General features: G+C 36.0%; 1 protein-coding gene across 6 annotated transcripts in view; it reads left to right on the forward strand.

Annotated features, from left to right (window-relative positions):
* The window catches only part of DACH1 (dachshund family transcription factor 1), a 366,735-nt gene that overhangs the window by 327,405 nt on the left and 12,059 nt on the right, over positions 1 to 27,271 (forward strand). For 4 of the 6 annotated variants that reach the window (XM_030036529.1, XM_030036531.2, XM_030036533.1 and 1 more), the window contains 2 exons: positions 2,130 to 2,273; positions 2,744 to 2,812. In XM_030036529.1, coding sequence (XP_029892389.1) covers positions 2,130 to 2,273; positions 2,744 to 2,812 — 213 coding nt within the window. Of the gene's footprint in view, positions 1 to 2,129; positions 2,274 to 2,743; positions 2,813 to 6,741; positions 6,809 to 27,271 lie in introns of all 6 variants that reach the window. The other 2 variants (XM_030036532.2, XM_030036535.2) reach the window with 1 other exon arrangement.

Here is a 27,271-nt window from a genome sequence, read left to right on the forward strand (position 1 = left end):
GGTTTTTGGAACATTAAATTCACTGCTGCTACTGTATGTTCTACAGAGCTGCTTATTTACTGTACTGTCTCCTTCCTTCTTTGTAAATTCTCCAATTAGTGATTCCTAAGGCTGTAGGATGTGTCTGATCAACTGGTGAAAGTAGGATAATATCTCTTCTGTGAGCAGCTACACAGTAAGGGCTTGCTAATTCTGGCTCTGACTGCTGTAGTCACATCTACAATGTGTCAGCCATGATGACATTTTAATTCAGAAAGCAACATATGTTTCCTTCTCATTTATTGCAATCACTTTCAAAGTACTTATAATGAAAACATTAAAACCGTGCAATGATTCAAAATGTATTTAGTTTAGCCTTTGTATAGATACTAGATGTTCTTTGATAGTATAAGCTAATTAGCCTGTAAAGTAGTTGGTACTATACAAAATGAGAAAGGACCAAAATTCCAAAGTCTTGCATGTAAATTATGTAGCTATTCTGACTATAGGGTATGTGCTTATATTAATTTTGTGTCTGAACAGTTCTGTATAGCAACACAAATATCCAAGATCACCCCAAAAGTGGTTATTCTTAACATATAAATTAAATAGTAATAACAGTGACGATTCCCTTTAAAAGTTTCATTATTTGCATTTTGTGAAAGATACCACCATCACAGGCTACTGGAAATGGGGAGTATGAACTGGTGGAAGTATTTTTTTACCTTTCCCAGCATTCATCCCTAGGCAGGTACCAGAGGTTACTTTGGAGTGAGATGCAGGTCTAGACAGATCTTGGCAGTCAAACCTCGTATCACCTAGTATCTGGTTTTGGTAAGGATAATTCTTTTAGCGTGTGTAAAGAATTCTTGAGTGAGTAGTTTAGTAGATAATTGTTTAGTTAGTGTCAAAATAACAGACTCTCCAGGAAAAGGTTATCCCGGAAGATCTTATGAGAAGTAAGCTTCTTACATGCACATCCCTGAAAACCCTATATGTGCTATGTAAGAAGGCTTGGGGTGTGGTGGGGGAGATAATGATATGCTCTGCAACTTTACATGATTTCTTTAGAGACTCACTTTGGCTTTTATTGAGTAGGAAAATTAGTTCACATTGTCTTTTTCCATCAGGAATGTGACCTGTGATATGTTCCTTCAGTTAGGGATCATGCAAGTGTTACTTTTGTTGTTGTAAGTCACTGGTAACATGGAAAAGAAAGTTGTGATGAGGTTTCATCCTGCTCTTACGATACTTTTCCTTGTCAAATTTGAACTGAAGAGATACAAGGAAAACATTTTTCTAAATTAGGGCCTTCTAATGCTTAATTTTAAAATACTCCTTCCTTTCTTAATATTTTCCCTCACATTTGACAAAGCAAAGTAATATTTACTTGGCTGGGGGTTCCAGCACCGTAAAGGATTTGCTGTGAGTTCATTCTTCAGGGTTAGTTGGCTGACAGGACACACCCAACAGAGAGCAAGAAAGAGAAAAGGGAAAGACAAAGGGAAATGTGGACAAGAAATAAATCCGGGGAAGGGACCAGGCACCAAGAGGTCGGATGGCTTGCAGGAAGCAGCAGCTTGGAGAGGAGTTAGAAAGCTCAGGGCCTTTCCCGAAGGAGTGAGGACCACAGCGGGCGGGGGCTGAGCTCCTCCTGCAGCCCGGGCACCCCGGGCAGCCAGATCTCCCTCTTGTGGGAGAGAAGCTGCAGGCAGGTGAGAACTTCTTCACTATGTCTATACTATCTTGTGTGCTAAGGGCAGTAACAAAATGGTGGACTTAATCCCGAGAAAACACCTCACCTCCAGAGATGGAGGCTTATGTACATCAGGTGATGCAAAAAAGCACATTTGCTTGCGGGTACCAAGGTTTTCTTATTTGGACATTCACAGATTCTCATCTGTTCATAAAAAAAATATATGCTATAGCTGAATATCACCTACAGTTTTCAATACCATGGTATAGAACAGTAGCTTTCAGAATATTCCAGTGTGATTCCAGCAAATTTCAAGTAATTTAAATTGGTATTTTGCAATTAATCAATTTATATGAACTGTTGCAGTTGTAGCATTTCTTGGGACTCTTAATAGGTAATTGTGTCGCGAAGTTTCAGATCCAAATCTGAGTACACTGATTTTCTTTTTTCCTAGCAATAATTCAGAAAAGGCTAAAGAAGGAAAAGAAGGCAAAGAGGAAATTACAGGAAGCACTTGAATTTGAGACTAAACGACGGGAGCAAGCAGAACAGACACTGAAACAGGCAGCTTCAACAGATAGTCTCAGGGTCCTAAATGGTAAGAAGCCAATTTTTGCCTCTGTGTCATTAACTTCCAATTTCGGTGCGAAAAGAAGCTTGTTACATTGAAAATTTGTAACATAATGGAAGGGAAAAGAAAGAAAATCTTTTTTCTTTCCTTCATTCAAGTGATGCCTCTCTCTTTATTGTTGTGTTACTTTATATAGTATGTGCAAATAAACACACTGGAGAGAATGTTCAAACTAGGACAATTTTATATTATTAGCTTGAGAAGTCAATTTTTTTTCTTCTTCTTTTTCTCCCCCCCCCCTTTATGCTTGAAAAATCTATTGCTCATTAATCTTCCTAGTCTAACAAAAAATTGTCCTGGCCTCCAGTCATTGTTCAACATTAAAAAAACTGACAAAGGTTGATTGTATTGTAATTCAGCATTGGAGTAACAGGTTGTAAAAAGGGCTATAAGAATCAAATGAAATATGTGTCAGTCTTACCTTTCTATGTTTCTAGACTCTCTGACCCCAGAGATAGAAGCTGACCGCAGCGGGGGCAGAACAGATGCTGAAAGGACAATACAAGGTAGGAATTTGCAAAAGGCTATAAATCTAGATCTTGCTATATGAGTTTTTCCTCAGCTTTAGACTGCTATTCAAGCATGTAGCCTACCATCTGGGCCACATCAAAACAAGTTCAAACAAGGTCAAGTTCATCTTGCTTGTTTATAAGAGAGAATACATTCAGTGCTGATAGATTTTCTTTAAATTAATAGGTCATTTCTGTTTATACAGAGCAATTAAAGAAGAATAATTAATTTGAAGCAATATTGGGTTGAATCTCAGACATACTGAATGCAGTTTTTGTGAATATGTATAGTTAGATTTGAGATAACAATGGTTTTAAAGGTATATTTGAAACATTTTGAGCCTTTTAACTATACAAATGGGTAAACCTAGTGGGTAACATTCAAGGCGTGATGAGAATTTCATAGCTAATATTCAGTGGCAGTTACTGAAAGGTGTGTTTCAATAAGCTACTCTGAGCATTAACAATAAATAATCTGTTTATTCCCTTCTTGGATTTTTCATTTACCGTATCCCATTATTTACATTTTAATAAAACAAATCTGCTGAGTAAATTTATACATGAAATACTAAAGAGAGCCATATTAACTTTCCCTGTGAATCTAAATGTATATATATATATTGCAAACAGCAAGATATTAGTAAAGAGCAAATTTTTAAGATAGTATTTATGTTATAACGTCTTCTCTAGTCAACAGGCTAAATCTACCTACGTGAATACTAAACAGTAAAAATAGCATTTGTTTTCAATTGTAAATGAAGGTGGATTTTTCAGAGGCAAGCCTAAAATGATTAGCTCCAGTAATCGCTCTCAATTGCCTTTATTTTGCATTTCGAAGTCAATCATCTTAACAGTATCGTTTGACATCTGTGTGTTATTTAATCACATTTTCTAACTCCTAAAGAGTTGTTACTGGTGTGCCACAAGGAGGCTGTAACAACAGAATAAAAAGTCAACAAGCTTTTAATGTATTGAGCATATAAACAAATACGAAAGAGGCAATAAGTTCTTATGAAAGACAAACACATGTATATAAACAAAACCATTTAGATTTAAAGCAAGTTATGTCTGCAAAGTCAATAACTCAGAAGTTGGAATATGCCAGATTAAACGTTGCCTGGGAAGTGGGTACATGTTATGAGGTTTGTTATTCCAGAATCCTGCTTTCCTTCCCATCAAATGTATGCCTTATTCAAAGCATCATTTGACATAATTAATTTATTAGGAATCCAGTCATTATGTCATTTTGTTATAATCCAGTCGTTTCGTTATTTTGTTTGGTGCAAAGACAGACCTCTAATTTCTTGGGAGGCCATTCTGTTAGACTAGTCACTGCAGTCCCTGAGCATTTTGCAAACATTAATTACTTTATCTTCAGAGCATTCCTGCAAGGAAGTGAAGTTTGGAGTATTCCAATTTGAAAGCTGGGAAATAGAGTCACAGACAGATTAAGATGACAAATTGCTTAACTTTCAAGTATCGAGGACCTAATTTTTCAGGATACTTTGCATTTTTGGCAAATGTATTCAAATCACTATTCCTGTTGAATTCAGTTTTGCTTATGGGCTGAGATACCAAGCTGGATATTTATAATATGAGCAACACATAATTACTGAGTATTTTGGAAGTATGTATTCTAAAGGACTTATCCCAAACTACATAGGAATAGCTTTTTAACCATGATTATCCATTCTTTTCCAGCTGTCCTCTGCCTACTTATGCTCATTTCATATATTTCCATTTCTGCAACAAATGAAATCAAGGACTTACAGGCAACATTCTCAGTAATGATGACCTTTCCTTGATTCATCTGTCCAAGGTGGTGCAGGTTAGAGAAAAAATCCACAGATGATTATTTAATTGAAGACTGGACCATGATATGTTCTGATCGTGATATTGGATCACGTTGCAAAGGCAACCTTAATTCTGACATTTCCTGTCTCTACTTTGCAGTCTTAACATATAATTAAAACAGGGGTTTTTTTTAAGGGAAAGGGAAAAAGAAGCAAGAAATAGAGTTGTCATTTCTGATAGTTTCATATATTCAGCTTAATCATCATACAACTGTTCAGAACTTGAGATCTACCACAATATGTAACGCTACAGCACAAATGTAACTGTAGGAGCTTGTTGTCATTGTGGATCAGCTGTTATAGGGTGACAGGTTTCAGAAATAGTTCAAGAAATAGTTAATAGCAGACGAGTAATGCTAAGTGTCAGGACTTTGTGTTCACTTCCAACATTGGAAGGAGGATTCCTTTTCACCATAAACTCCCTTCTCTATGTAGCATGTATCCCTGTGTCTCTGTCCCAGTTCCTCCTAGTTTCTTCTTCCTCACTCCAAATCCAGCTTTTGTCAATGGCTAACCTCACTCTTCCCTTGCTCTACATTACATTGTGTTTCTTTTTTCCTAACTTCACATTCTTCCAGCGTTCTCGTCTGAACTCAGTTTCATGCCACCCTGATTATTTCTTTAATTACAAGCTCTTTGTCTCTCAGTGACCCCCAGCCCCCTGTCTCTGTCCGACCCTTCCTGTTGCCTCCTCCTCTTGTCCAGTCATTTTGAGAGCTGCACTGACATTCCCCTGTTACCAGCCTTTTCTGTTTGGTACCACATCTCTGTCTGTATTCTGTTTCCCCCCACCTCCCCATCACGCTCACGTTCCCTACTGCTCTCAGTACACATTCTGTTTCTTCTTCTGCATCTGCCTGGATATCGGGGAGGGAAGCACTGAGAGCACTCTGTTCTTATTTCAATAATTAGCACAGCAATTGTTTCAGGAGTGAGGAGAAAGAGTTGCAGGGAAAGAACTGCTTCATTCCTGCAGCACCGGGATAAAGCATGCTCAGTACAGAAGAGGTCCTTGGAGAATTTAGCAGCAAAACTCTACAAAAGCTTTCCAGTGGGTGCAACTGGGATTTTTCCAACACTTTTTTGAATTTTCACCGGGGCAACAAAGACCATGGCTTTCCAACTTTGCAAAATTTCAATTATGTCCTTACATTTTATCTGTAAATGATATTTTGTATACCCTAGTATGCACTATAGAAGAATTTTTATCTAGAATATACAATATAATAAAGAATATAATACTATATCTCTCATGTTTCAGGTTCTGGGAAAAAATACTTATTAGGGAAATAATTATGCCTTTCTTATTCCTCTCAAAAATATACCTGTATCTCAGTATCAAAGCTTGTCTGGGTCAATAGTCTCTTTATCCACAATCATTAATTTTTTTTCAACTTACTGTATTAAGCATGCTGTGCAGTTCTATAACTAAGCAAACAAAAGTAGGAAAGCTGCAGCATTCTGTGGGGAAGTGAAATAATCGAAATACCAAGTGTAATTTCAGCATTTAAGAAAATATTTTGCAAGAAAATCATAATTTAAAATAAAGATTTTAATCTTCTATTCATTATAAATAAAAGGATACTTGTCAACTTGAAGTTATATTTAATGTTGATATTTTTAACTATCACTTTTGTGAGTAAGGAATACGACTAATTTAAGTATAAAAGATAATTGCATTTGTCAATAAGGGGGTTATGTTCTGTTCTATTTTTCATCATGTAGCACTCATTCAGATTCACTTTTAGTTCATGTAAAGTCTTTTGTAAAATGGAAGAGATAATAAAAAGAAATTTGAATATAAGACTATAAAAAGAAGCAATACAGGATATTTTAGGGTTGGGCTTGGGTTTTTTAAATACTGGGTAGATAACAATTTGCTGAAATATCCATAAAATGCTAACAAATAATCATAATAAATAACCCAGTTATGGGTCTCGTATTTTTTAACAGATACAAACAGATACTAAGTTATTAGGAACTGGTGTAGGCACTGGTTTTAAATGTTTTCTTTCTTGCTTCTGTTTAAAATAATAATAAAGCAGATTATCCTCTTCTCCATACATATTGTAGGTTCACTAGATGCCTATGCCTAGCTCCCAATCCGGTTTCCCAAGACCCCCTCATCCCACACAAAAAGGTACCATACAAAGATAATGTTTGACTTTTATATACTGTTTTGTTACCAGACCTCTTACTAAGCACTAGAACAATGACATTTACTGCCGCTCTTACTTTCTTATTTCCACTGACTTTTTCTTGCCCATCTGGTTACTTACCATGTATTTGTCTGCCTACATTATTATTTTTTCTTTTCCTCTATAAATCCTACATTCTCAATTTTCTGTCTCCCAGTATTTTCCCTGCCAAGTCCTGTACATTTATCTTCATTCCCTTTAAACACCACTACCTTTATGCATTATCTGAACTCCTCTAAATATATTCTACTTCTGCACTGTCTTCCCCATTGACCGTTCTTTTCATATGGTGTCCCTGTCATTTCTTCATTTTCCCAAATCACTCCCACATTGTTTTGTGCTTTTCTCCCCAAACTATCCTGATAAGAACAGGAAGCTTAACCAAACTTTCTCTCTCTCAGGCTGCTATTTTGTTTCTCCATTTCTCCAACGTCGTCTCCATTTCTTTCCTATCTTCTAGCAATTGCCTCATCCTGTACCTTTTCTGCTTTCCTCCAATTAATTTGCAACTTCTACATGCCATCATTCCAGCTGCTTCTGAAACCAGCTCCATCATTTTCTGCTAAGTCTTCTCACCCTGTTCAGTTCCCATGAATTCTCAGGCCTATCTTTTTTTTTTTTTCCCCAATGTCTGTTTGTGTTCCAAGAGACCCTTTGCACTTTGCCTGTCCTCAAAACTTTCCTGTCCTACTCCACTCTTTCAGTCGCATTCTTTAGTGCACATTTTGTTCCTTTTGTCCATCAGTCAAAATTTCATGCCTCAATTCCTTATTCTGCTGCAAATATTCTTTTTATCTTCTAGCACACTATCAGCCTTTCTCCAAATGAGTATGTTACCTTACTCTCCCTGTCCCTTAGCAAAATGAACTTATGCTTTCTAAGCCCCTTCCCACCGACTGTTTCTTCTCGTCTTTTTCTAGTTCTCCATCTCTTCTGTAGGCTCATATTAACAGTACAGTTAAGTGTAATGCTAAGTGGCTTCAGACTATGCTTTCCTGATGTAAGAAGAAGAGCCACTCAGCTGCCATGAACATAAAAGCTTCCAGGGCCATCTTTTTCCCTCCCAGAAAGGACAAGGCAGAAAATGGAGATGTTGAGCAGATACAGGAACAGAGAAAGAAGGCAACTGCTACTCAGCACACTGACTGCATAGTCCCATATGAAGTTACCTGTAAGGCCTTTGAAGGCTACTGAGGAATAGTGAGAAGGAAATTATGATTTAACTTTGCCCACACCAAGAACCAAGTGTGTGCATTTTGCTGCCTAAGTACTAGGGGAAAGCTGCCCTGCAGCTGCCCTCCACATTAATAAAAATTGCTTAGATACAGCTTCAGTCATTTGCCTGAAAACCTAACCTAGATTGTTTTCTGTGTTGGTTCGAAACTTGTTTAATCTACTTTTCAACAAGCAAAATCAGTGCAATAATCTCAGCAAATTATAGTCCTTGATTGGTTCTTGCTATATTTGTGTTTGAAAGATAGCCATCTGAAGGACTTCCGCATTGAAAAGGAACTTTTGGTGGTTCTGTGAAGCGTGTGTGCACAGTTCCATTTCTGTTGTATAAATCTTGGACAAAAGCATGTGGAAATGTGTGATGATATTTCTTATGAGATCAAAAATTTTATTGGAAAAGGCTATTATCAAGGCTGTAAAGTCAAGCATTCCAAAATTAGGAAATGGTAGAATTAAGGTTGTCTTCCGCACCTTTGTTCAACCGTCTTTGTGTATGCATCATGATATAATCTTTAATTATATGATTAGATACTGTATTTTTCACAGTACCCTGTCTCATTCAGTGCAGAGGACAAGGATGTAGTTGAATAAATGGATATCTATCCAATATTTTCTTTTATCTTCGGTGCTCAGTGTATGTTCTCATGCTTTATATAATACCTGGTTTATATATAATATTTTCATCATTAGACATCATGCTTTACAGAAGAGGTGTGAATGATCATCTCAATTTCTTTCATATGTTAAATCTTAATTTTAGCATTTCCTAACAGTTGAGTGTTTTGCTTAACTATTTGAATAACGTCCTAGGTAACCATTTTCTAGGGTTTTCTTTTTAACAGTAAACTACAAAGAAGTTTCACTGTGACATGACATCTGACAACCTTAAGGACTTGAATCTTTAGATTCACAGTGATAAAGCTAACAAAGTAACTGATAAACTGTAATACCTTATGAGCAGTGCAGTCTAAGGAATGACCATTTTGCCATGGGGGTTTTACAGATACTTGTGGAGATAAGACAGACAATCTTGGGATACATTTCACGCTCTTGGGCACAGAATCTTCCTTTCATTTTTCTTGCAACCTGTATCACTTTTAACAGTGTCTTCATCAAGCTTTCTCATTCATGTTTCTTCCTTGTCTCTGGCCTTTGCATCAGTCCTAATAACCATTTCCAAATTTTATAATCTCTTTGTAGCTTTTTTTTTTGTCTCACCTTTCAATACAAGTTTCTATTTATATCCAGTCATAATTCCAGCCTCTAATTTTAACTTCTTACAGCTAATATCCTTGTTAATCAGACGTCTCCAGATATTGGCTCATAATGCTCTATCCATATGCTGCATATCCAGTTATTTGTCAAGATTTCTCCCTCTAAGAGACTTGAGATGACTTTACCTGACTTTCTTGCCCTATCTGTGTTCTGTCCCCCATCGTTCCTTCTATTCTCAACCACTGAGTCCTGTTCTTGTCTAGTCAAATCACTTGGTCCCCCAACTTCAGTCTCAGTTCCTGTCAGCCCACTATTTCTTATTACTAGCTCCCTTTCACAGTGTCTTCCAGTGCCCTGGTTTCTGTGTTTCTATGTGTTTAGCCAGTCTCAGTCACTCCTCCTAGTCACATTTTCTGTCTTTATTTCCAATTCCAACTCCATCAGACGACTTGTCCTAATTTCTCTAAATCTTAAGTTTTATATGAACTTATGATTGTAGACTTAGAGAAGATTACCATTGGCTGCTAATCATAGATAGGACACATTTTCTAGTGCAAGACTACTGTCAAATTAACCAATATTTTTTAAAAAAATAGTTTTCAATATCCTCAAGTGACAGGACATCTATTTCTTTTCTGGCAACATCAGTTCTCCTTGCAGCACATTTAACTAAAATGTCTTTTCTTTAGTCTTTCCTTCATTTCTTTTGCCCATGATATTGACTGTGATGACCAGGATCAAGTCCATTTCTTTTATCCATTATCCTTCTGTAGAGTCCCTTCAATAATTCCATCTTTCTCCCAGGGCTTCTATCTCCTATCTTTGCATTTCTGTCTGTTCCTCTCTATGTCTCCCTTCCTCTCAATCAAAAGCAATTTCATTTGCTCCCGTAGCTCCTCAAAGACGAGGTCATCCATCTGTATAATGCCATGTAAACCAATGATCATACATTCTCTACAGTATTAATTGATTAAACCCAAGGAAAGAAAAGCACCTGATTCTTTATACATTTTACCATTTTTTTTCTTGCCATTTTTCTCATTAAAACATCTTAGAAATGTTAAATATATATATCTCAACTTGTAAATTCTACATTTTTATTCAATTGACACTTGCTTATCAGTTATTCCATTTTTATTGCTGCTTAGTAAGTACTATGGATTTGTTGTTACTCATTTATTATTGCATGGGACTTCTAGCAGAAAGGTGCTTAGGTTTAGTATAGAGCCAGGATTCTCAAATGGATTTATCAGGTCATTTTCAGAATGAAAATACACTTTCGCTTTCCCATGTGACATTCCTTCTTTTCTGCCGCCCCATTTCAACACTGTTTCAGCTTCCCTTGTATCGTTGCTTTTCCATTCTCCTTCCACCTCTCTTTCAGCCTCCCCCGCCGCGCCAAATATTACTTCTGAATATCCCCAATCTTTCTTACTACGCCACTTCTTTGACCTGTGAGACAATGTGTGTGTATGATCTGGAGCTCTGTGTTTGCTGGTTGACCAGGTGGCTGACTAGGAGATACATGCATTCTAAGGGATCGGTGACAAGCTAGGAGATACGCATTTTCTGCTGGACATCTTGTTGCTGCCTCTTGGCAGCTGGGCAAATCAAACAGTACATGATGCTTCTCAGCAGCTGATGGGCCAAACAAATGGTTTTTCAAGCTGCAAGAGACCCACGGCCCACCTGTTGTGCAGGCCTGCTATAAAGGTTGAACATTTCAGCAGGGAAAAGAAGTCAGGAGCTGGAAACAAAGCTGTCAGAAGCCTGGAAGGCAAAGTGATTTTTTTTTCTAGATATATTGAATAACTGCCCAAGGAAACATCTGCTACTTAGCTGGGCTGTTTATGGAAACAAACAGCTGACTATTCTAGACCCAGAGAAATATAAAAAGGTTCTGTGAAGCAGCAATGACAAAACAGTGGACTGGGTTTTTTTGGAGATGAACTTTTCTGTGATTTTTAGGCCACTTAGCCTGTTAGTCCATTAGGCCAGATTTAAAAAAAAAGAACCTAATAATTTCCATTTAATTTGTCAATAAAAAGTCTTCTTTCAGTTTAGGAGTCAACAAACAGTAAGAATGTCTGTCTATGTGAAATACTGTGTCTTGTGAGAGTGTGATTTTCAGCAATCTGACAGATAGATTTTGCGTTTTTCTTTTTACCTGTCTGATTATCAGGTTTCTTCCTTAAGTTTTCTGTTCTTCAGGTTTCTGAAGTTCAGTAAGACAACTGGTTTCAGTCTCTACAGCTTTGGTTAACTGCAGACGTAAGACAGGACCGTCTCTGTAATGTGACTGCCCTCCTTAGGGTTATTCTAACGCCTCTAGAGTGGTGATCTGAGCTGCCAGAAAAGTGTGAAAAAGACAACAGAATGGAGCAAAACTGTTGTAGTGACCCACTAGGGAGTCATGTCTGCTGTCTTGTTATTGATCCTTCTCTGCATGCCAGAGTTTGTCAAACAAATTGATGCATTGGTGAAAACGTATGCCCATGCACTGTTCAATTTTAGAAGCTGAAGGATAGTGTGTTTTCTGCATTGCTCTTCTGCTTTGTCTTTCTTATGCTCAAAAAAAAATATGTTTTCAGACCTAGTGGTTGTATTAAAGGGGGAAAACTGTTAGAAGTTTAGTGTCTAGCCCTCAGTGGCATTTAGTGGAGCTGTTTTACTAACTCCTTTTGGTTAGTCCACCCGATTCTGTTTTATTTTTGTTCAGTCTTCCTAAAATATTTGCTGGTTAAACATTGTTCCTATTTGCAGTAACACATACTTATAATGCTTCATTTTCCTTCTGATTAGTGCCTTAAACTTCAGCTGCTTTTTGACTGCAGTGTGTAACGCCTTGTATTAATGTCAGGGTCATGCACTTATTATTCATCTGTACAGTGCTATGCACTTCAGTGAAATTATATACATAATAATAAATAACAACATTAATCTGTGTGCACCACCTTGAATTTCATTACTGTTGCAGAAGGTATATCTCTGAAAATAGGTTCTCTAGTTTTTACAGTTTTTAGAAAGAGCTGGGCTCTCTCCTTGTACACTAATTTAAATATTTTATTTTATTTCCCCTAAGAAGAATAAGCCTTACTACCTTTACCAGCTCACAAGTTTTAAAGACATTTGTTTTACTGGTGGCTTGGCAGACAATCCAGTATAGTTCAAATTTTAAACCTAGATTGTACATTAGACATTTATGACATCTCTTGCTAGTTCATCTGTCTTTTACCATTGAAATCTGAATACTTAATGAGGAAACATACAATAAAGATTTATTTTGCTTCATATTTCCTTGACCATGAATAAATACTGAAAGTATCTTACAATGCCTGGAAACCAAACAGTAATAAGTATGTTCCCTATCCCCCTGCCCAGGAGTCCAGCACTTTGGCAGGTTTTCAACCCAAGCTAATCAATTAAAGACAACATTGATTAACTTAAACAGAAGGTGGTATTGATTGCAGGCAGTAACCTATAAATAGACGATTGTTTCATAGTGTTTGTAGGTCGTTGTTAGCTACACCTTTAAACTTTAAGGTACATAATCCTGTTACCTATCACCCAAAGAGCAAAGGAAGGGCATAGAGTTAATAAACAGTTACATATATGTTGCAAAATCTTCTTTCAGAGCCCTCTCATTCAACACTTACACTCTTCCATAAAAACTTTTCCACATTTTCTTTGAAATTGCTATCTATTGCAATATGTACGAAGCTGTTGGAAATCAAATATGTTCATGGCTTTTCTACTGAGATAAATGATTAATCAATCAGAGGCTTTCTTCCAACATGGTACTTCAGTGCACTTGTAAAGCAACTATGTGTAAAATTAATGACTAAGCATGAACAGAGTCAAGTGAGAAAATTCAGGACAATAAGAATATTAAATAAAACACATTGTGCACCAAAGAGGTTATTAAGACTTTATATAGAATTGTTTTGACTTATTTAATTTTTGTTCATCTCTTACTCGCTTCCTCCTCCATGTTCGTATTATTCAAAGAGGGAAGGATAGGATGGATGAATTCTTACCTAACAGACTTCTGAGGTCACCCCAGTTGTCTTGGTATCTGGGAAAGACAAGCACTGCAAGCCATCATTCTACCTATTTATGTTTCCCATAAGTACTCTGTTCCCTTCGTCTTCTCCCTCAGAAGGTAACTGGAACCTGAACAGGCTGGTGAAACACACATTTCTAGCATAGTCTCATCAGCTGAAAAACAAATCACTTTTTCCCTTCTAGAGAAAGAACTAAAAGACTTTATTTTTTAAACCAGGATGAAAAATTGGTTAAAACAACAACAACATCAACATCATTTCAGTGAAATGGTGTTTCTGTAGCCTATCACGAAACAGATATAAACAAAGTGGATTTCTACTTCATTCACAACTGAACTATAATCCTGTGCCTCTTTAGGTTGGTTGGGGAGCTAGATCTGCTGACTGTAAGCTGTTTATCAGTGTTTGCCTCTACACTGTGTAGGAAGCTGTCCCTTTTTCTCTTTCTTTTTTTTTGCCTCAGCCACATTTACTACTTCTTAGACAAGTGCTGGAAAGTGGCATCATGTCAGCTGTAATGTGTGTCATAAAGAAGACTTTTTCTTGGCATTTGGTTTTTAAACTACTATAGAGATTAAAAAATGCCTGATGTTTGTGTATCATCCCCTTATAAAGGAACTTCATCTGTCAATATTAGTGTTGCATTCTTCTATGAAATCATTAAGACTTCACCATCAACAGACCTCAAAATGTTTAATGGTTTGAGATTTTTCTAATAGTTGCACTTCCCTTGTTGTGACTTGTTCTGTGAAGCATGAGGGAGACAAGTCAAATGCCAAAATAACAGTAATGATTTTCAGTTCTGCTAAAAGTACTGTGCTTTAGAGAACTACTAGTACAAACTAGTAGCCGGTAAGTTACTTCATGCACTTAGCACACAGAGGAGGAAGTCTATTAGACGACATCCATGTCTCTGTCCTGAAAGGTACTACAGCTCGGGGTAGGTAAAAAGAAACATCAAATCCACATTAGATTTCAAATCTTGAATTTCAAGTTCAATCAGATTTGAAACATTAAATATGAAAAGTGGCCATCCTCTTCAGCATTCCTTTTTGACTGTCAGCCACTGCCTGCATCGAAGAAGAAAAGAAAATTTCTTAGCAAGCCATGTGAGCTAATCTACCAGGGAAGGTCATCATCAATTTCCCATCTTATCCCTGCATGTCTGAAACTCTGAAAAGAGATTTTCAGAGAGAAGTTAAGATATTCTTATCTTAACATTAATTCTTACACTATTTAAAAAGTGATTTCATTGTCCACAAGTAGATGACTAGTGCCATTTGAGATGCTCCAGGGCATCTGAGACATCTTCATAAGGTTAATCATGCCTATGGAAGATCCAGGGCTTTCTGGAGCAGCCGCTGGAAGCCACACAAGAGATGGAAGGCTGATTCAAATCATACCAGGTGTTGAATCAAACCCTTTTTGTTCATTTAGAACACCTTTGAACATATTACATTCTTGACTTCAGTTATATTAAATGGAAATTTATAGTTTATTATGTATTTTGAATAAAAATATATTTATTACTACATTAATTCCAAAGGGAAGGCCTATGCCACTATTCTTCTAGCATTTTTAGTGGAAACACACAAACATTCATGGGATAATTTCTCTAGATCTCACTCTCCTGTTATCTGTGGACTAGCTTGTATTTTACATAGCATTTGACTGAGATATGAAAATGTGAAATGTGGAAAAAAAGTTGTGGTCGCTTTTTGTTTTTTAAAGAAGCCTAAACTCACTGACTTTCAAAAAGAGCTGATTTTTTTACCATATGTGACTCAGACAGCAGCCCTTTGGCCAAGTAGAGAGCTGGCCCTGGATATGCCAACCCAGAACTTTGTTAATATGCCTTAGAGTAGTATTGTACTTTCTCCATTCTTTGAAACATCTTTTCCGTCTATCTTTACATTCAATATTAAAATCTTTTCATAGCTGCTTCCTTTTTTTAGGTTTAAAAAAAAAATAAATTCAATTTCACTGGGAAGCTTGCAAGAGTAATTGTATGAAGAAATAACTAAAGAAGTAAAGATGGTCTTCAGCAGACATTCAACAGAATTCATTTATTAAGAGTGTATAATTCTTTTCAATTGCTAGTGTAAATATGTATATCGAAACAGAAAACCAAATCAGGCATCAAGGTGAAGAAAAGCATGTTTGTGCATAATAGTTCTGAAAAACTGTTTAAGGACAGATTATTCATGAGAAAACACTAATTTCATAAATCTACCAAAATTAGCTAGTCCAAAAATAGTCTCTTAAATTGCGGTTATTTATTTCAGAGGATATTTCATCTATTATAATGTTTCTGCATGAATGTAAGTTTTAGTAAACTTATTTATTTATTTTACTGATTCCAGTTTGCAGCCTTGTGGTCTGTCTCAGATAAATTGTTTTGAGCTATGTCAGAAGTAACTGGAAAGCTAGTAGAAATGTTATCATTGTAATATCTGGACAACTTTGCAATCTTTAATGGATTTAATCTTCACATCAGGAAATACTCCTGTGATGCAGAACAAAGCAATTATCTTTATATCATAGAGGGGCTAAGGAGCTTGATCATGGATATGTTGGAAATCTGTGGTAGATCAGAGACTGAACTTAAATCTTGCAAGAACTAAAATTTTCATTCTGCCCTTCACGTTTTTGCCCTCCCTTTTATGTGTTCCTTCATGCTCTCTCATTGTACAGACATATGGAAAACTAGATCGAATGTACCCACTTGAATATCGGTGGTAGGATTTATGTCCCAGAACTTCATGCTAACAGAATATATGTAACACATCATCTGTGCTTGCTCTGCACTTGCTCAGACTGATGGCTAACCTCTGTGAATATCAGGGTAATGACAAAGTGCACCTGGTATAAGTCTTTTCAAGTCTTTTATTCGTTAGACACAGCTTTGAAAATACAACAACATATGTTGCCTAGCATTATTTGATTATTACTTGATTTGATATGATTACCCCTCACATATCAAGTTGACCCTATGTGTTCAGCTTTTATAAAATAGACCTGACATAAACTCTAGATTCTGTTACTTTGACATAAACATAACCAGTTTGGTTAAAATACCTTGCATAATGAGATTTAAAAGGTTTGAAGCTAAAATAATGGGGAATGGATTATTTAATTTATGTAGGTTCTGGCAGCTTCCTAACCCCAAAGCTCCACTGAATTTCTTTCTTCAGCTTCCTGGTATACAGACAGGCTCAATACCTGCTATACTTTTCTACTTGTAGAAGTGAAGGTAAACCAGTATCAGCTTTCTGTAGTTCAGGAGCTGAAGACTAAGCATGTATGCATTACTACATGCTTTCCTTTTGATGTTTTGGTCAAAAACTCAAAGTAGGTGGAACGTTTAATTAAATCTGAGTTATCAAATGCAAATCTGTCCCCAAGTATGCTATGGCAACAGCAGGAAGCAAAGGAATTGCTAGTCATTTACGTGGAAGAGTATTCAATGCATTTCTTCCATGAAGTGAACCCATCTTAAAACAGCAACGGTGCAATAGTATTAATTAAATCTTTCAATATGATCATCCCTACCTATATCCCCAACCATATTCTTGGAATTACTGTCCCCATTCATGACCAAGGTAAACAGAAATTAGTGATGGAATATAGCCAAGTAATGTCATTTCCCTTAAAGCTTTACACAAATACATTTTGAGATGTGATGATGACTACGAAATGTTGGTGACCGTGCTGGTAAATGACTTCTTCAGTTTATGTGGTAAGTTATATGTGTTCATGAACCCATATTCCTGAACACATTCCTGATTCAGGTACCATTCCTGATCTCAGGTCTTGCTGTCAGACTCACCTACAAATCCAGATTTCAAGCCTGAAGGATTGTAGTCAGTTAGTTTGTGAACATTACATGCGGTCTTCTTAACTGTGGAGAACAATGGGGGAAAAAACTATGAGGTGCTTATTTGGAAGCATCACTCCAATCTGAAGCATTTTGATAAGGAGCAACGCATAAGGTAAAGGGTAAGGCAAAACCTTTCAAGTACGGTGTTTCCAGTTGTTAAAAGGGAAGAGCAGGTGAAGGAATTAAAAAGGAGTGACAATTCAAAGAAGCAGACTGAGAAAATATTTTTGCCATATTAATTGGTTTATACAACTCAGACAGAAGTAAGCCTTAGTAGGTAAGATATGAAGAGAAACAGCATAGGAATTTACAGCTAGAAAGAGGGATAGGAAAATGAGGGCCAGAGAATTTTTATGAGAAGAAATTTAGACACTATGTTGTAATGAAGAGTCAGAAGTAACAAACAGGATACCTTGATTTTGAACTTCACTGACAGACAAGATGAAAAGAATGGTTCATAGTGACTAAGAGGAGGAGTAGTAGTGGGAAAGAGGAGGAGGAATCTGAAGGGGTGAACGATTAACAGCTCTGTTTTCCCAGCCTGAGATTGTCAGAGCAGCTAAACATTCACACAGAGAATCAGAAAAGCAGACTGAGGTTTTAGGTCAGACAGAAGGGAACAGACCTGGATTACAAAGGGCTGTGTCAATTGTCAGCATGGATATGGCGGCTAAATTTCTGTTTGTGGATTAGACTGCTCGGATACAAAGCATGGGGAGGGAGACAATGGGAGGGAGATCGTAGCCCTAAGAAACTAAAACAGAAAGTTGAGGAAGAAGCTAAAAATATCAAACTGAGAAAGAAATTAGCCATGTGGACGGAGAATAAGAAGGTCCTAACAAAGGGAGAACAATATTTGAATACCAAAAACCTTTTATCAAAGGCTAGTCTAGAAAAGTTAAGGAGGTGGAGTATGAGGTGCTAATTCTAAGATTTTGCTAGAAAGAAATCATTAAAGACAGCCACATTTAATAAAAGTTTGCAAAAAAAGCAGACTAGCAACAGAATTGAGGGTCAAGGAAGAAAGTACTTCCCAGCATTTTGCAAGTATTACGGTCATTCATCCATATGTTTAACTGACATATTCTTACCAAATTAGGAACATGGAAGTATTATTTCCATATTGTTAAAGGATGAATAACTATTCAAAGAATAGGAAAGTTTCTTAGGTTTTAACTGCAGGTTAAAGTCCTTCATTACATTGTCTCTTATCAACAATGTCCCTGAAGACAGGATTCTGTTTATACAGAATTATTACAATGTGAGTTCTGGAAATTTTCTTGGATATTTTTGCTAAACCTCTGTGGTCATTGCACTTGAGAATTTTCTTAATGGTAGTAATCATCTGTCAAGAAATGTCAAGCTAGGCATGGCCACATTTTCTCTCATCTCATATTTAAAGAGAAAATCTCAATTTCTGTCAGATGCTGTAGATTTGCCACCTAACTGAAAGAAGAAATAAATTAAATCAAATCATTGCACTTTAATATCTGATTCCAGGTAAAAGGTATGTACACAGCAAAACTTTCGAAGGGAGGTGCCTTCAGCTGGAACTTGGTAAACAGCTGGAAGGCATATCACCTGCAAGGGGAAAAAAAAAAAGTTTAATATTTTGAGGAGGCCACTTAATGCTACATTACTTTTAATTCTGCAACAAGCTAAGAAATTTAGAGTGTAAGTGAGCAAATATTCTTAACAACCTCCTAGCAGCCTGTTTTTGTGAAGAGTACCAGCTAGTGATTTTCACTGCTTGTGGAAAAGCTTGTTTGTACTGGTATAAGTGTTAAGAATGAGAGCAACTGAAAATCTACCTCTATGTACTTTGTCAAATGCATGCACGTGTATTCATGTTATGGAAAAAGAAAACTTCTTTTATGTTACCAGATTTAGAGAGGATATCATAAACTCTTTTGATAGAGCAGTCTTTTGCTATAGTAGCTTAAACTACAGAATAAACATATTATACCTTATGTATTGCATATCATAAAACATGATTTAAATGAACGATATCGAAATCAAAGTTTCAGTTTAGGAACTTGAGTGTATTGTTGTGAAAAGCCTAGTCAGTTATATTTATAGCTTCATATTTTCACAGGAGGAAAATAGTCTAGAAACCTAGGGATCCCTCATGCTTTATGCAAGTGCAGTAGGTTTTAGATAACAGGATCAGGTCCACAATTTGCTTTTCTTAAAACCTACAATAAAAAATAAAAATAAATTCCATCACCATACAAACTACAAAGGTGAAAAAATGCTGTATCTTGCATTTTTCTACCTCCTGTGGCTAGGGACAGAATGCAGACATGCCACAATAATGTTTTTTATTTCTACTGTTCAAACCATATTAATGAGAACATCATTTTGGAGAACTAATTATTTCTATTTGTCTTGTGTCACACTTTCTAATTCCCCTATATTAGCACAGCCAAAGCAAATTAATTGCTTTTCCAGCAGTTGAACCTTGTCCAAGAATGAGCTCACATTCCCTTCCAGTTTTGCAGTTTCTAGGAGTGCATTGTGTCAAAAATTTCTCTTGATACTAAACATAGCCCAGAGAATATCTTTACAGATTTCTGTTGCTGCTCACTTGATGAAATTTATAAGTTTAAGTGACCCACTAGGAAAGATAAAGTTCTTAGCTGCAAGATTATACATCAAAACAGTTAAAGTGAAATTAAAATTAAATGAATGAATCTCACTGAAGCAAAAAAAGCAGTAATTAATGGTTCCCTTAATTGTCTTCATAAAATATTTGCATGGGTCTAATTTGCATAATTTGCATGTATTAATTAATCTTTCAAAGGAATTTTGTGCTGAGAGAAGCCAAAAAATCTCTTTGTTTTATTTAACATCTAATGAAATATTTATCTTCGTTAATGAACTTCTCATCTTCATTAAAATAAAAATTGCACAAGTTTGTATGTTTTAAATGTTTTTATAATTGAAGTATACAAAAAAATCTCTTCAGACCTACAGTATCTGAAAAACAAACACATTATTGCACATTCTGTGTCATTTTGACTACAGCAACATTTAAAATTTGAGAAACCCTATTCACTCTACCAAAAGTTTTCAAGGGGTTTTAAATTACTTGAATTTCATGTTAATTGATGAATTTTTTTATTATTATTTTACAAGTAGGGATGACAAGGTAAACATTTTGGTATTTTTTATTATTGTCAACCTGTGATGCATAACAGCTTTTATAGAACAGATACTATGTATAGAAAAAGAGACTAACATTGTAGGTTAAAATTTGAATTACTGCAGGAGTTTGTACATGATACGGCGTTAGTTTATACTCTACTAGACTAACAGTTGAGGAAAAAACAGTTTGTGAGTTACTGCCTGACATTTAATGATTGAACCTGGAGTAAGACTGATGACAGTAACAGTTATAAAGGACGGTAGTGGCAGAGGACCTAGTTAAATGACAGGTTGCAGTGATCAGCAACTTTGAGACAGTATCCAAAATAGCTAGACATCCAGAATGAGAATATGCAGTGCAAAAAAATCAATATTAAAGTTTTGTGCAAAATTTGAATATGGAAGTGTGAGGAGATGAAAAGAAATCAAGTACTTTGCAGAAAGCTATTTCTGTAAAAAGAATAGGTGTAAGAGGACAATGATTAGTTCTTCGGGGACAAAGGTGAAGGCTATTACTTAAAAAGGGGACCACCTAGAATCCCAAGGTAATGTATCAGCTACTTAATATTGTTGGAAATAGTGTCTGTAGAGAAAGAATAGCAAAGTATGGTTAAAATAAAATAGATTCTATACAGAATGTTAACACTGTGCAGAGTAAGATTTGTGAAATGGAGTTTCATTTTTTTCAAGGATAAGTACAATATTATTGGAATAATAAAAGTATACTTGAAATAGGGAAATGATTGGGGATTTAGAATACAAAGAAACTATATTTGCACAATGAAACAGCACAATGGGATTTGTACTTACTTTCAATATGCCTGCATATGCTTAAATCCTTGCACAAGGAGTTTATAAACACATTAATGTGTTTGAATTCATTTTAGACATGCAATACGTTAGAAAGCCAGCCCTGCAGAGATAGAAAAGTAGGAGCTGTTTAAGAGTGCTTTAAGGTACAGCACTCATATAAAAGAATTTAAGAAACCGGATGTTTAAGCTATTGAGGTTATATACAGACTCATATATTCTTTACTACATTATCCTATAATTTTTTCAACTGATAAGATATAGTGGAACTTTGCTGATACCATAATAGCAGTATAGATATTGCTGTGTATTATGAAGGTGTGGAATAGCTGCTGAGGCAATGTAATTATCTATAAAATACCCAAACAATATCAGTGGGAGGGATATGTTTCACTTCACACATTTGTGGGGTAGATGTCTTTATCTGAGCTATTTGGCTAGGCTCCTATTAAAGTCAATGAAGAGTAATAGACACATCTCTCCCTTTGAAGAAAATGAATCATAACTTCCAAGTTTCTTCATTGATTATAAAGGGAGTCTACAAAATGGGCTCAAACACAGCTATCTACAGTGCAGGTGTCTGAAGTTAATGTGATGAATCTCATCTGTTGTGTATTTTCCTTTTTGCTTGCCTCAGAATTCCAACATCACTTGTGACAGTAAACACACTACAAGCAGCTGCATTTCAGTCACTTCTTGTAACTACTGATGTTGGAAATGAGTAATTGTGCATCACTTCTGGAAAAATATCCATGCCTGACAATTCCTTTTCTGCTTGGTATAATTCTGTAATGTTTCCATACTGTACAGTTTTGAAAGTTGCATAAAGCATGACCCTCAAATGTAGAAAGGATAACTTGAATTCTGCATTAATCCTGAAGCCTTGCAGCGTTTATTTCAATTGGATGCTACCATGGGAGGCACAAGGCATGAAACAACAGTCTAAAGAAGCATTCCAAAAACTCTGAAATAAGAACAAAAGTGGACATAAATAGAGAGGCAGAAACAGAGGTAGTTAAAGTATCACAGAACTCTAGAAGGGAAAATGGTATCGTATTACTAATACAGTTGCAGTATTTTACTCTAACTGTACTATATCGTTACTAATTTGTAATGGACAACTAGTAAATGTTTCGCCATTTAAACGTAGTTTTGCTTGCAAGCAAGACATGGGCTGGAATTAACCTGATGAAGCGCAGAAGTCTACCATGTAGACATCTACATCTGTGCTTGTCATCCTCGACCCTCTGTGGAGGGAGTAGAGAGAAACACCTACAGTACAGTTCATCACTTCATAATGTAGGTGTCTGTATTTCTCCTTTGTCTATGGAAGGAGCATAACTAGAGTACCCTGGGGTAAACCTCTACAAACAAATTTAGTAAACTCAGTCACATTCCAGAAAACCTGAATTCAGTTTCTGGAGGTGAGAAAGTAATTTCTTTGGGGGGTGGGGGGGGGGGGGGGGCTGTTTTTTGTTTGTTTGTTTTGGTTTTGGTGTTTATGGAAATTTTTTTTCCATACAATAAATCCATTTTATATCAGGGGTTGTAATTATACTCCAGGACAGTCTAATTGCAAAGGATAAATGTAGCATGTGACACACTCACAAGAAGTATATGCTAAGAAGTCACTGTCTTTGCTCATTTCACATTTTGCAGCAAGCAAAGAATCAAATGGAGAGTATCCATTGCACCATTAAAATGGTAGCATTTGTTTGGGTTGCTTATAGGCTTTAGGTCTGATGTTTTGCTATTGAATGATACGGTAAAGGAATAGTTCATTTAGCATGCTTCAGTGCATTTTTAACCAATGCCTTAAGCCAGAACCAAATCTTTATGCAGTCTTCTGATTTCTTGATGGCAGCACCAATGCTTTGGTATCTCACAAGGGTGTTGTGAAACTTAATTAATGTTTGTAAAGCATTCTGGATCTTGGATGAAAGGCACAATAGAAGTTCACTTATGTTATTAACTTCTGCTTTTATATTTTCTTGGGTGACTGATCAGAATCCCAGGCATTAAAAAGTGGCAAAGAGAGGCGATGCAAGATGTAGCAATTTACAACTATTATCAACAAATTATAGTTAGTTTCAAATCTGGTACAGAGAAATAGATGGAAAAATATTTTATGGGATTTAGTAAGGAAATAGTTGATAGCCATAATTTTGTGTAAAGGCAGCCTGCCTGGATTTTCATATGAGAAAAATTTAATGGACTGACTTACCTCAATTATCCTGTGTCAGATCAAAAGTGGTATATTACTGAGTGGCAGCATTTTGGTGTAATAGGTGACAGTCTCCCTTTTATAATCCTAAACTAACTGTGGGGTCAGAAGTCCTGTTAAAAAGAATGAGAGTTCAACATTGACTAAATATATTCAAGAGGCAAACAAGCAGTTAGACTTAAAATGTTAATAAAACTCTATGGTGAGATTGTATCAGGCAGGCAGCACTTTGAACAGTGTTAAGAGTTAAGGCAACCACCTTCCTAAAATAGCACTCCAACTCAATTGCTTTGTTACTCTTATGTCAGTTAAAAAAAAAAAAGAAAAAGAAAAAAAGATACCCTTGCCATCAATAAAGCTATATTAATTTAAACTAGCTGAGGGTCTGATGGTTTAATTTTAAAGTGGCCAAAGATTTTAGCTTTTGTACTTCTGTACTCTTTGCCAGTATGATGAAAAAAAAAGAACAAAACATGTTTTTATGTCCTTCAGAAATAGGAAATATTGTATTTTGTTTTAAGATAAACAAATTCTTAGTATGTCTGTAATATTCATATAAATGCCTTATTGTAAACCAGCAAAGCAACCAATTACTATGCCAAATCTATTTTAATTCTAAAAATAGCATTTTCTAGTGGTGGTTATTTTTATATTGATATAATTAAGAATGATAACATAAAACAATTTAGGCTTTGTATAATTCAAGCAGTCAACTTTCCCATGGATTTGATTTGGAACTTGACCCATCTCTATTAGTATCTCAAGTTCCTATGAAAGACAAAAAAGAAAAGAAATAAATCAAGTAAGAAAAGTAAGTATAAAGGAAGTGGAACTAAAATTAACACATTTGGAAGGAATACTTAGCCAGCATCACGTTCCATCTATAGCTAAAATTTGCTGTCAGCATATATCTATATTAAGTATTCTTCCAGTGAACTGCCAGCTGGCTTGTAAAGAGGAAAATCTATTCTATAGAATAGACTGCTAGCTTTAAAAAGAAATCTTTAGCTTTTCAACCCTTCACAGGAAGTATTTTGGTCATTGTAAGGTTCCATAACACCTGAAGGACATCCTGGGAGACAGCAGCATATATAACGATAATGTGATGTCATTTTGTTTTTCCTAGTTGAGAAACAGAAAGTGTGTAACAGTAATGGTAAAAGGAACATTTTTTCTATTATATTCTTGTCAACCTTATTTTTTAAAAGTGATGCAGCCTCTAATAGCTTAGGAAAAGCAGCAATAGCATAATAGTGTGTTTTGTCATGGACATTAGAAAGGATGGATCACAAAGTGCTACAGCTGGCCTTGGAAGCAAAGTGTTATGAAGTCAGGACCAAAAAAATTTACAGTGCTGGTTTATGTGCATGAAATTAGAATAGAGATTGTTAAAAATACACAATACTATATTAGATAATTCAAGTTTTGACTTGTTTATTTAGTCTCTTTGTTGATTCTGCAGATTTTGCCTGTGACAAACTGTCGGTGCAACCCTTGCATTAAAGACATGTATTTTTCATGATATTGTTTCATACCGCAATATGCTGGCTACAAGTCCTTTCAAGTAATCAAGCTATATTGAATACAAACATAAAATAAGAAGCAGCAATAATTTGCTCTCATTTTTAGCTTTACACTCTGACTCAAAGATATACACTCTTAGCCATTGAAGAGAGAACAGTATGTTTGCACATTGATGAATTGAACATAAAAATATTGTGGTTGGATCAGACTCCTTGGCTTCACTGGAAATACTGGAAGCATCATAAAAGTGGTATAACTGACTAGAGGATCAGTTCCATTTTCAACCTTATCATCAAATTTGTTATGACAATCACAGTTGCTATCACTGCAGTAACTATGCCATCCCAAGCAATCTGGTTCCCAATGCTAAAATATTGAAATGCTAAAACACTATTAAAACTTGCAAAAATCAGTTCTATTCTAGTTCCAAATGGGCAATAGTTCCAGAGTTTGATCTTAAACATTCAGTGCACAAAAGAGTCCTAATTTTAGGAATTAACAACTAAGGTTTCCCTGTAGGTTTTTCTGTATTCTTGTAAAACCTATGACTCTCTTAGATTTTCCAGCTAAAATTAACTTCATAGCCAAGTCTATTTTACCAGACCAGATATTCAGTAAATATATTCAGGATATACTCAGTTCTTGCCTCTCTTCCTACTAAAATGGTATAGCATTAGGGATAGGACTAGATGGACTTTAAAATCTGCATTTGTGGGCTATCATATCACAAATACCATCTTAAAGACCATTTTAATACATCTATCATCTTGGAAAGCTACACCAGAACTGAGTTCCTGCTATAGAAAACAGAGCTGTTTTCTGTCTCTTTTTACTATTTAATGTATATACAGGAAATAATCGTTGCTTTTCTAGGGTAAGCATAGAAATTTATTTTATTTTTCATGTTGTGGACTCTGTTCCTTGTGTTATACTAGTAGCCTGTTCTGAAATTATTCCAGTTTAAATTCACCTTGAGCATGGGTAACCAACTTCCTAAACACTGTTCCAGGGGAGGTCCTGCAAGTGACTTGTACAACGCTATTAATATGTTACTATTGAAAATAAACAGTGTAAGTGGAAAGCTAGGGAAAAAAAAGAGAAAAAGCAACCATGAAGTAACATTTTTCATTTCCTCTGTCTTGACAAAATCACACTTCCAAGCAAGAAAATTTTACACTTCAGATATTTTGCACAGGTCATTGCTTCTGACTCCAAGGTAGTCACTCGATCCCAGAGTCACTGTTTAGGACTGCTCTGTGGTTTAATTTAGCCCTTCTCTTTTCTCTTGCTTACTTTTTGATGATGGACCATGGTGCTAAGTTCTCTCTGGGAAAGCATGCTGCTTCCATATGTTCTGGGATTTCTGTAGTGGGGTGCATCCAGGACACAGTCTGTCATGACATGCTGTTTTTTCTGCAGAATCTCTATTGGCAAAGACACAGAGTGGTGCCAAATTCAAACCACCTGGCCCTGAGGCTAATTGAGTTTTTCCTGGGAGGGTAGAATAATAATTTTGAAGTACCTATCTGGAATTATGTTACCACTGAGAGGGAATGGGAAAGGTTGGCCTGTCACCACAGTACTTAAATGCATCTATGAAGATATGCTCAAGATGGAAGCTTACTGTCCGTTAGGGGAACTAGTTTGAATTATGAATTGAAAAACAGTCTGCCTGGGCCATCATTAGCACTTGTCACAGAAACAAAGTTCCCATGTAATTTACAATGCTAGTATTTTTCATTCCTTATAGGAACAAAAGCGTTTTGCTTAAGGACTGCTTCATAGCTAACTACTAGGTTAAACCCCATATGCATCTTCCAGCTTGAAGTCTTCCTCAAATTTAACATGAGCTGGGTTTTGGGTTTTTTTTTCCAGTTTTGTAGTTGTGTCACTCATGCTAAGCCCCAGGAACTTCGTTAAGGTCTATTCATATTTCTATGTAGCAGTAAGGATTATGTGTGACTTCAATTCATTGCTCATTTCTTAGGGCATGACTTCTGTTTCAGTTTCTGTTCGCCTTGACTCCTGTTCTGGAGCTGACTGCTAGGTGCCATTGTCTTCCATAAGCTTGCTTTCATACAAAATACCTAAAAGCAGCAAGCTTATATTGCCTATGTTTTGACATCCCATGCATCCTTAATAGATTTTCCATAAGCTTGCTACCGTGCAATCCATCTATTTTACAGCCTCATTCCTTCCTGTTCTGCATGTGACTATTTCTTCATGTTTTGCATTGGGCTCTTACTCTGTTTTAGCACACAGATGAGAACAAGGGTGGTTGGGTATTAAAGAAAAATGTGGTGTTAAT

Source organism: Aquila chrysaetos, chromosome 14, assembly GCF_900496995.4.
Source record: "Aquila chrysaetos chrysaetos chromosome 14, bAquChr1.4, whole genome shotgun sequence".
NCBI classification, from domain to species: Eukaryota; Metazoa; Chordata; class Aves; order Accipitriformes; family Accipitridae; genus Aquila; species Aquila chrysaetos.